At 43.7% G+C, this 11,440-nt stretch overlaps 1 protein-coding gene across 1 annotated transcript; it reads right to left on the bottom strand.

Annotated features, from left to right (window-relative positions):
• chmp6b (charged multivesicular body protein 6b) lies at positions 1-11,440 on the bottom strand. The gene is given in 8 exon segments (XM_039788595.1): positions 1-856; positions 2,489-2,561; positions 5,854-5,934; positions 7,310-7,375; positions 7,465-7,551; positions 7,612-7,729; positions 9,066-9,175; positions 11,066-11,440. Coding segments are annotated over 8 exon segments (648 nt in total). The 5' UTR covers positions 11,129-11,440; the 3' UTR covers positions 1-806.

Genomic DNA, 11,440 nt, shown 5'->3' with positions numbered 1-11,440 from the left:
AACAGTTTAAAACTTTAATTTTTTTCAAATATAAGGTTGCCTAAGTAAAATCATATAGGTATATGTATATGTGCAAGCATATGTATGTGTATGTATGTATGTGTATGCATATGACAATATATATAGTATGTATATATGTATGTGTGTATGAATGCATATGTTTATGCATGTATATTGTTTAGTTTAACTTCTGATGGGTAGATGTTTTGTAAATAGGGTAGGCATAATAAGCTGTGGCTTGTTTGTAATGTACTTGCTGTACTTATGTTTTATGTTTAGTAACTGAGTAAACCTTCATTCAGTCAAATCCCACTCACGTCGCGTTGTACTGAAAGGAGGCAGAAAGCCAGAAAGCCCCAAAACCTGAACAAATCAAACCAAACATGAAGATAAAACTATGTGGTCAAAAGGTCTCTGAGTGATTTGGCTGAACGGGCCCCTTACAGACCGACACCTACGTGCATTTCACTTCCATCAACGTGTGTGTAAAGTGATTTCGTGACGGGACACTAATCGAAACAAAGGTTAGGCACAATTATCAGATCTCACAGGTCTCAATGCTTCACATTTCTCCAATGAGTCGAGGGCGCCGCGGTGAACCGGCCTCGCCGTGTGTCGCCGTGCAGCGGGCCGAGGACAAACGGCGGCCCGGATGGGATGGAGGAAGCCCGGTATCGGAGGGAGGGGCTGCGGCCGCTGCGTCACAGAGTTCTCCAGCGAGTGTTTGTGTGTCTGGCTGCAGGCTCATGTTGGACTGGAGCGCTGCGGAGAAGACGTTCCCAGCAGCCGGCGGGCCGGCCGTGTTCCTACACAGCGAGCATCTCGCGCTCCGCCTTCTTTCTGGGACGGTCCCGCTCTGAAACAAAACAGACGCATCACCAGACTTACAAGGTGGACAAACACAAACACCTCTGAGATCAGAACCATTTGGGGTTTTGCTGAGGAACTCGGGATGCGCCGCTCAGAACTTTTTCTGTCCCGATACCTCAGTCTCGCTTTGCCAGACCTTCCTCCACGGTGCTGTGGAGGAGGGTCTGGGCTAGTCCACACAGCATTCTGGGATGGGAGAAAAACGTGCTCTGGTTTATCGGCATTTCTTTAAACCTCTTAAATCAAATCCGGTTGTCATCGGGTCAAATTCGACCCCATTTTCAAAAAGCTTCTACATCAGAAATTTTAGTTTTCTTTCAACCAAAATTGTCAACAAAAAAAAAAGTAACGTGGATGGTTCCATACAGCGCTCTTCACAAGTAAAATAAATGATCAGTTCACTACTTTTATTGAATTTGGTTTTTTTTATTCAATTTCATAGCATTAATAATAAAAAAAATTAAAATAAAAAAAAAACGAAAAAACAACGTTGAAAAAAAGTGACAAAAATGTCAGAAAAAGATATAGCGACAAATAGTGACAAAGAAAATTTGAAAAAAAGTCGGGAAAAAAGTCGGGAAAAGCTTCAAAAACATGGAGAGAAGTGACAAAAACATCAGGACTTTTTTTTTTTCAAATATGCCGCACTTTCTCCGCATAAATTGCAGATTTCCGCCCAAAATATGCAGAGCTTGCATGATTTCATAATCCCCACATTTTCGTTGAAAAAAAAGTCCCGTAATATATCTTAGCAGAAAGTTGAAAAAATGTTGCGTTTACTTCACACAAGAACAGCCGTTTCCCCCTGTTGCCACGGGAACGTTATGAAGTGACGTAATTATGCGATGTTGCGACTTTTTTTCTCTTTTCATCAAACGTCGGGAAAAGCGACAAAAGTGTCGAGGACCAAAATGCTTTAAAAAAATGTTTGTATTTAAAATTTTGACTCAGAAAAACACCACCTTGGGCGGTGCTAAGCTCCAGACGTAGCCACGGTGCCTCTGCAAAATAGCCTCTGGAAGGAACTTGTTTTGGTGGAACATATGTACGTTAGCTAGCTAGCTGGGGGGGGAAAAAAATCACTTTTTTTCCTCTTTTTCATAAAACTGCAGTTTCTGCAAGTTCCCGCAATTTCATCGCATAAAATTGCATAAATATCCCGCATATTCCATCGCATTTTTAAGAAAACGTGCCGCATAGTCAAGAATTTTCGGCCGCAACAATCACAAAAAAAAACTCCAAGTCTGGAGGGACTGGTCAGTGTATATGTCCCCATTATGTGAACCTTTTAATGTAGAGTGAATGAGTACTGTATGACTGCTGGCTGTCTCTATGTTAGTCCTATGTCACCTGCCTAGGGGACTGCAGATGAAAAGTTGTTATTTTGACTAATTCTGACATACTGAGATGGTGTTTTTATACAACAATGTTCATAAATATGCATGGTCCCTATCAAATAAACCAATAAAATAAAATAAAATATCCTCCGTCTGTGTAACACTTCCTCTCTGCATGGACTCGATAAAATATCATCAACACACTGAGGCTCGTTGGGGTCTTGTCACGAAGAAAAAAAAGGTCAGAGGGGGAATTAGGGACAGAGAAAAGGAGAACCAACCTGGTTTCTCCTCCGCGGCCTCTGGGACGTCTGGAAGCTCTTCTTCGGGAACCTCGGGAAGCTCGACGTCTCCCTGAGGGCGCAAACAGAGCAGAGACGACAGTGGCGTCCGTTCAATTTCAAACACACGGATGACTGAGCTAAGAAAATAAAAGATTTTGGGAGTCAAACCTCAAAAAAAAAAAAAAAAAAAAAACAGAGTCTAACAGTACGTGTGCATTGTCCAGCGTCATGTCCGCGCGTTCCCATTCATCGTCTACGGGAGCAGCCGCGCAACGCACGCTGGCAGCAGCGCGGCGCCAGTGTAGAGACTCCAGTACTGAAGTCTCTACACTGGCTTCCTGTGCCTAAAAGAATTGATTTCAAAATACTTTTACTGGTTTATAAATCACTAAATGGTTTAGTTTGGTACTGCTACTACATTATGACCCACCCAGACCTCTCAGGTGGTCTGGGACAGGTCTACTACACTATGAACCACCCAGACCTCTCAGGTGGTCTGGGACAGGTCTACTACACTATGACCCACCCAGACCTCTCAGGTGGTCTGGGACAGGTCTACTACACTATGACCCACCCAGACCTCTCAGGTGGTCTGGGACAGGTCTACTACACTATGACCCACCCAGACCTCTCAGGTGGTCTGGGACAGGTCTACTTGTTGTTCCCAGAGTCAGAACCAAACAGGGGGAAGCAGCTTTCAGTTTTTATGCTCCACATATCTGGAACAAACTCCCAGAAACCTGCAGGTCCACTGCAACTCTCAGTTCTTTTAAATCTAAGCTAAAGACCTATCTTTTTGATGTTGCTTTTCTTTAAATAATCTATTTTATTAACTTTAAATTTCTTATACTGCACTGTAACTTTTATTCTTATACTGCACTATCAATTTTATTCTTGTCTTTTAATGTTTTTAATTTGTTTATTAATGTTTTTAAATAGTTTTTAATTGTTTTCTTACTGCTCTTTAATGTTTTATGTAAAGCACTTTGAATTGCCCTGTTGCTGAAATGTGCTCTACAAATAAAGCTGCCTTGCCTTGCCTATGAGCGGGGGCGTCGAGTCGACCTGCTCCTCATTTGCATAAAGTTGAATCCGGGCTTCTTTACGACTCGCCGCCTCTCGAATACTCCCTAAATCTTTTCAAACTGACCGTTGTCGATCTAAAACGAAGACGGAATCAGCAGCTGCAGATTAGTTCTCACATAAAACGCGTACCCCCCATCTGAGAAACACCGGTATAGCCGTTCATAACGCCATCGCTCTGGCGAGGCGTGGGCACACACGTACAGCGTCTGGCGTCACACGTCACACGGCCCAGTAAAAACACACGCCTGTCTTTCAGTTGGTTTTGAATGCCTGAGGCAAAAAGTTGTGAATCAACTTTTTTTGACCCCGGTGGACAATGACATAACCGGAGATCAGACCGGTCTGTCCGTATCGTGGCGTGCGAGTCCCGTTAACGGGAAACATCCCTGCGTCTATTGCTGCAACAAAAAAAAACGTGACGTCGTACATCCATGGTTGATGCTCCACGCCCTTGACCGGCAGCTGATTGGACAAACACATCATGCCGGTCTGGCTACTCCCGAACCATTGACATATATAAACTGGACCAGCAGAGCCCGTGTCTCTGGATCAGAGACCAGTGAAGGATATCAGAAGTCTCTTTCCCGGTGCTGGCTGAGCGTTACTGAGCAGCCTCCAACTGAGCTTGAAGACGTAGATGTGACGTGAGCAACCTGTCTGAAAGTGTGAAGTCTTCTGGTAGCTGTGCCGAGAGAAATCTCAATCATTCCCAATCTTACAGAGACGGAGAGCGTAGGTATATGTAAGGAGATAACATAGGCACAGGCTAATTATTGATCACTAACATGCTAGTTAACATTAGTCATTAAACCTAAACAGCTAATGGAAGTCCAAACTGCCTGCGAGCTTCTCCTGTACTATACGGTAATTCCTCTACTGTGTGACAGTAAGTCTCGTGGTTATGACGCAATCGTTAGCTTATTGTTATAAAAGCGTCTGCTACGGAGCCATAACGTGAGCTACAAGGTAATGGAGCCTTTTATACATTGTTGTGTTTCTTTAGAAATAAACAACGGACAAATAGAGTCTTTAAACGCTTCAGATGTAAAGTTATTCGCTGTCAAAGTGACGTAAAAAAAATTTTTTTACCCCACTATGGCCACGCCAAGACCCGCCCTCAATAGCTACTATTGGCCAGGCGTCCATGCTTATGCAAGGTAACCTGATTTGTTCAGGTCCTATCAGCTGACCTTAACCACTCGAGGTCAGATGCCTAACCTCCAACCAATCGACCACCAATGGGATTCGTAATTTTGCCCCCCAATTTTTTTTTTTACTAATTTCAAAATGAAAGTAATGGCGGGCTCATTCGGAATACGATCTTGTATTTTAAGCGAGAAATGGTTTCGTGCAGCTGCTGAATCCGTCTTCATTTCAGATCAACAAAGGGTCAGTTTGAAAGACTTTCGTCTACTTCTACCGGATGGTCGCGTCACGTTCCAACGGATTCATTTGCACGAAGATGGGCGTCGGCCATCTTTTTTGACGCGCAGCATTTTTTCAAATGAAGCGCCGCCTTCCCAGGATGCTTTGCGGGGCGCGTTGAAGGAGAATTCCGGCCAATTTTTACGTTAATCTTGATCACAATAGCTACGCGAGTACGTTCGATAGAAAAACACTCACCGGACGGCAGCTAGCAGCTAACGGCTATCCGCTAGCAGGGCAAGCTAGCTACCGGCAGGATCGAGACAGGGACCAGGGTAGGTGAATTTAAACCATGTCTGAGTTGAAAACACATCTTGTTGACACGTAAGGGCCCTGTTGTGGCGCGAACATAATATTAATTGCATTTTGTGTCTGTTAAGAGGCACAGAGGCACTCTAAAACTTGCCCCGAGCAGCGTTTGTTTTTAGCTCAAGGGACGCTTGATGCGGTAGCTGCAGCTTCTCCGTGTTACCTGCACTGATTCGGTCGGGTTTTTATCCGAAATTTCTCAGCGTAGCTATAGCGACAAATTAACGTAAATTGAATTTTCTCTGCTTTACGTCACCGCATAGGAATAAAAGCGGCCCCCAGGTGGATCTGCACGGTGACTCTGTCCTGCAACGACAAAGCAAAGTCGCATCGAACATTCGCTGTTGGTAAGTACCGAAGCTCCCGAGCTTGGAGAGCGGTATTCGGTACAGCCCTGGTGGTCAGTGAAGAGAAACTGATAACCTCGTGGCGAGAACACTAGCGTGCGATGCTGGAAAGAAGCGGGGCGATCCGTCTGCAGTCCCAAAAAAAAAAAAAAAACTCCACCGTTGACCTGAGACCATAACGGCGATTAGACCGACCTGAGTGATGGCCTCCAGCTCGGCCAGCACGGCGTCTTCGTCTTCTTGTGAGAAGGAGCCGGCCAGCATGTCGTCTATTTGCTGCGGAGAGACAGACAGACAGACAGACAGACAGCTTTAGATTTGATAGTGGAGATCAAGAACAGAAAGAGACTGTGGAATAAACTTCCCATTCGTATTCGGTCCCCCCCCACCCCACAGGGTCCTACATTCAGCACCTTTAAAACTCACTTAAAAACAGACCAGAGAGCCACTCACTTCTAAGAGGGTTTTTATACTAGACGCATCCAAGGTGGCGCGCGACATCGTGACGTCAAAATGATGTAATATCAGGCCGAGCCAAGGTCGCACACGGCTCTTTTTTTTCAGCGGCGCCGCGACAAAGCGGAAACAGGAAGCCTGAATGAGTTCGCCGACAACGTGATGGCAGGACTCTCAGAGTGACTGCAGGTCTCTCTGGTAAACTCACCGGGTTAAGAGGAGCTCTTTTATGGCGAATGAAAGGCTCGATCCGACCAAGTAGCTCATCCAATCAAATCGAAGCATTGATGGCAACGCTGCTGCCAGTTCTGCCGTTGTTTACCTTTTTCTTCTTCTGGTCTGTAGAAAGAGCAGCGTCAGTAGCCTTTGCTCATTAGCGCCACCTCTGCTCAGGAGAAGACTGACACTAGTGTCGCGACCACCACGCGCAGGTATAAACAGTTACGGCGCTCCAATGACATCACATATGCACGTATGCATCATGTATTTTTTGTTTTGTCAATGTATATGTCCCCATTATGTGAACCTTTTAATGTAGAGTCGATGAGTGCTGTATGACTGCTGGCTCTCTCTATGTTAGTCCTATGTCACCTGCCCCCTAGGCAGATGAAAACTACTTTTTACTAATTCTGTCATATTGACATGGAGTTTTCATACAACAATGTTCATAAATATGCATGGTCCCTATCAAATAAACCAATACATTGTGTTTATGTCCTTTGTTCAGCTAAGGATGGTTTTAAAATGTGCTCTAGAAGTAAACTGTGCTGCAAAAGTGTTTGTAAATTTAAGAATTTGTATAAGAAAAAAAATACAGGACTGTTATAAGAACAATGATGACTAATATGCTTAAAATGATGATAATTAAATGTAAAGATAGGCAGTATTTTTGGTGTTTGGGGTGAGGATTGAGGTTGATTCACTCAGGAAGCAGCTGTTTTTTTTAATTTTTTTTTATGTGCACAAAAAAGTGACAGGTACCATAAGATTTTCTTCTTCCCGTTCCTTTTTTTTTTTCATTCATGCATGTTATGAATGAATAATTGAATGAATGTTCAATATTGAATAAAAACCTATAAACTGACTTGACTAAATAAGGAGTGAAGAAATTAACGGCCCTGTATTATTTCTGACACCGACGGGGGTGTGTGTGTGTGTGTGTGTGTGTGTGTGTGTGTGTGTGTGTGTGACTCACCCTTTGGTACTCGATGGCATCTTGGGTTTCATCCATAATCCGTTCGACTTCTTCGACAGACATCACCTAACGAGAGAGGGGGTAACATCAGTAACCAGGGATGGAGACGTGTGATCACAGAGACCCTCCTCGGAGAACCCTTCCAGTCGGCCTACCTCGTGCATTTTCTTCAGGCATTCGTTCCCCACCTTCAACCCTTGGATGACCTTCGTTTCGATCTGGGCGAACTCCAGGTCTTGGACCTAAAACGCAGAGAAGAGCCGTTAGGCGCCGCGGCTGCACGCCGAGTGGCGTTTACTCACCTTGAACGCGCTCTCCCCCGTCCCTCACCATCCGCGCTCCAGGTTGCCGATCTGGTTCTCCGTCTTGTCCAGAAGCTGATCCTGGTAGCGCTTCTTCTTCAGCAGGAGGAGCGCTTTCCTGTTTGAACCCAAAACACAGTCCGGTCAGACGCTCTCGGGATAACCGAAGAAGTGATTCATTAACCCTGGTGTTGACTTCCTGTCGACCACGCACTTGTTGTCGTCCGGTTCGGTTTGCCCGTTTATAAAGTAGATTCTTAATGATTACCCAATTGTATGTTATATCTTTTTAGCCAACTCCATAAGTTGTTGCTACTAGTTTTTCACTTCTTTATGGAACTGATGGTGAATAAACATCATTTGCATGAAATTATCGGTCATTTTTGAGTGAAATGAGCAGAAATTAGGAATTATCTTGACTAATAGTTAAGGTCAGAGAAACCTATGTTTATGGATGATCCCAGATTGTCTTTATTGGGTTACCATAAAAGTAGTGATCATCAATTAGGAAATTTGGTTGAAAAGAAAGCAATGTTTCTGATGTAGAAACGTTGAAAACACATTTCTTCGGTTTTCAAATTTTTGTTTTGTCAATGTATATGTGACACTTTATAACACTATTTCTTGTCCTGTCTATACTCTGTATATCACGTTGCACTTTTCTGCTTTTTTTTTTTGCACTTCTGGTTGGACGCAAACTGCATTTCGCTGTCTTTGTACTTGTACTCTGCACAATGATGATAAAGTTGAATCTAATGTAATCTAAAATTTGTCCCGAGGACAACAGGAGGGTTAACAAATAAAGCCGGGTACTACCGAGAGTAGTACTGAGTAGTTAAATACAATAAAAGCTTTGCTTTAATACTAAAGAAATCCGCTCTGAGAGACATATGGAGGAAACCTCCCGTTACAACCTGAATAATAAAAAGATCCATCTGGTTTTGGGACCATAAACTGAACAAAAGATGTTCAGACCATTGCTTCAGCATTTCCATTTTTCAATGTTTCTGTTCACTCTAAATCAAGTGAACATGTACACAGATCTTTATGTTTTCATGATCTTAAACAGTGGTGTAGTCTAATGTATTGTAGTGGGTATACTGTACTGTAATATATCAAAAATATAATGGAAAGTATGTTCTTGCGTGGGCATGTTTAAGTGGGTATATGGAAATCCTGGAGCTTTCCTAGTGGGTATACTGTGTATAACGTAGACTACGCCGTTGATCTATGAAAGATTTCTAATATGTATCATATAATATATATGAATATGGAATTTCTCTAGAAGGTTTTTCACCCCCAAAACAAGAGGACTCTGGCTGAAAGGACACAACACAATGTCACGTGGAGGGATTTGTCAGCTTTATCGACTGCATCCTCATCCTTTAGGGACTGCTGCTCTGTTTTCGCTCAGTCGCTATACGGCTACGATGGAAGGGCTCTGCACACTCAACTCTTTTTTGCCATTTTTCAGCAGCTGCTTGGCCAGAAGCCTCTCCTTCTCCAGCTGCAGGTTGATCCTCTTCTGATACTGCCTCAGCTTATCTCGTTGCTGTTTCAGTTGCTGCGAAGACAAAAAAAACAGAGACCTGACTACACAAACACATTCACACCCACGTTGTTTTCCCTGCCGTTATAAAAGGTTCAGGTGCAGCACATAAGCTGAATGAATGGAACTGAAAGACTGTTCTCAGATCTAAGGACTGGAGTTGGACTTCTTTAGCTTTAAGTTTAGCTACAGTGGGTAGAGCTGGGCAATATATCGATATTATAATCTATATCGTGATATGAGACTAGATATCGTCTTAGATTTTGGATATCGTAATATCGTAATATGGCATAAGTGTCTTTTCCTGGTTTTAAAGGCTGCATTACAGTAAAGTGATGTACTTTTCTGAACTTACCAGACTGTTCTAGCTGTTATTATTTGCCTTTACCCACTTAGTCAATATATCCACATTACTGATGATTATTTATCTAAAAGCTCATTGTGTAAATATTTTGCGAAAGCACCAATAGTCAACACTAAAATATCGTTGCGGTATCGATAGAGGTATTTGGTAAAAAATATCATGAGATTTGATTTTCTCCATATCGCCCAGCCCTAGTATGTGGGTAGTTCATGTCTCCCCAATGAGGGATTCTAAGTAATGGCAAAAAAAATTGTCAGCATGATACATGATACAAGCCTTCCGTGATTGCGCACCCCCGTTTTAGACACAGATATGGTGATGATAACGGTCCACACTGACGTGAAAAAGAGACGCAAAACTAGCACAAAGAGGCACAAGCCTACTACAAAGAGACGCCAAACGACCACAGAGACCCAAAACAACCCCAAAGGAAACATAAATGACCAAAAACCGGATACAAAGAGACAAAATCCCACAAAGAGACACAAAATGTCCCTCCCAAGCCCCAGTTACTGCCTCGGGTCAGTGTGTCCGGGCCTATAAAGCTGTGTGTGGACCTCCAGGGCCCGCATGCTCCCTCCCAAGCCCCAGTAAGTGCCTCTATGGCCGTGTGTTGACCTCCAGGGCCCCCAAGCCTCCAGTAAGTGGCACCAAGCCTGTGTTGACATGCTCCAGGCCAACCCATGCTCCCTCCCGAGCCCCAGTAAGTGCCTCTGTGGCTGGGCGTTGACCTACACGGCCAACAGCCTCCCTCCTAACCCCAACTAACAGGCTCCCAGCCTGGGTATTGACCTCCAGGGCCCCCAGCCTCACCTCCAAGCCCCAGTAACTGGCTCTAAGACTGGGTTATCATCATAACCCTAACACCCCCGCCAAATACGTGCACATAAGTCTTCCAAAAAAGCTAGGGAAAACACTGCACTCATACATACTTCAAACTAACTCATTAATATCAAACAGCAGCATGTTGTTGTGCTCTACAGCGACCTAACTCAGGCTTTAGAAGCTGTAGCTGTCAGTGGCCTTACAGGCGGCTCGGTCATACTATACAGTAGATGCTATCTGGATATTTGCAGTGAAACACGCACACTCCGTTAAACATCCGTTTTACGATATTTTACCAAAACTAGCGAGGCCAGACTTACCTTAGCCTCCTCGGGTAAAATCGGCACAGAAGTAGCTGAGCACCACTCTGGTTAAAGTAGTTCAACTGTTTGCTACGGCTCTAAATCGTGCAATTTGAGGGCAGCACCAAAGACGGGATTGAGTTTATCACCACACACAAATCTGACAGTATTTATTACATTATTTTCGTGCCGAATTAAAGAGCAACTTAAAAAGTGCTGGAATGACGAGGTTCTGTTGTATGAAATGGGCGTATAAGATTACTAATGTGGAAGTTTGTTTAAATTGCCACCTTTTTTTAAAGCAGTTTGGCGTGATTTGCTGTCGTCACGCAACATAACGTTCAGCGTCGAGGCTAATAATAACAGTTAGTGATTTGAGCTAGCTAACGTTAGCTAGCTAGCAGCGCCACTTACCAAAACCGCTTTGTCTTGTTCGGTCACTCGGGTTGCTTTCTTTTTTCCAAAAAGATTTCCCATTCTGATAAAGCATCACAGCTCCGATCCCAAACCAGGAAAGGGAAGATGAAACGGATCCGATTTGAAACTAGTTCTTCTAACTTGGAAGAAGCAGACTAGTGTAGCTTCTCCTCCATTATTTGTGTAGTCATCTGTTGGTCCACACCCACATAAGGAAGTACGGTGTCTGAGCTGGGACAAAACCCGGAGGAATGAGATAAGAAAAATATCTCCCAAATGATTTTAAAAAGCAGCCTTGACCTTTATTAAATCATCGAATAATACGGCCGCCTTGAACACAAAACAGAGACGTGAGTACACGTTACGTCTGCA

This window comes from Perca fluviatilis, chromosome 21 (genome assembly GCF_010015445.1).
Source record: "Perca fluviatilis chromosome 21, GENO_Pfluv_1.0, whole genome shotgun sequence".
Taxonomy (NCBI): domain Eukaryota; kingdom Metazoa; phylum Chordata; class Actinopteri; order Perciformes; family Percidae; genus Perca; species Perca fluviatilis.
This window is presented reverse-complemented; position numbering and strand designations above follow the sequence as displayed.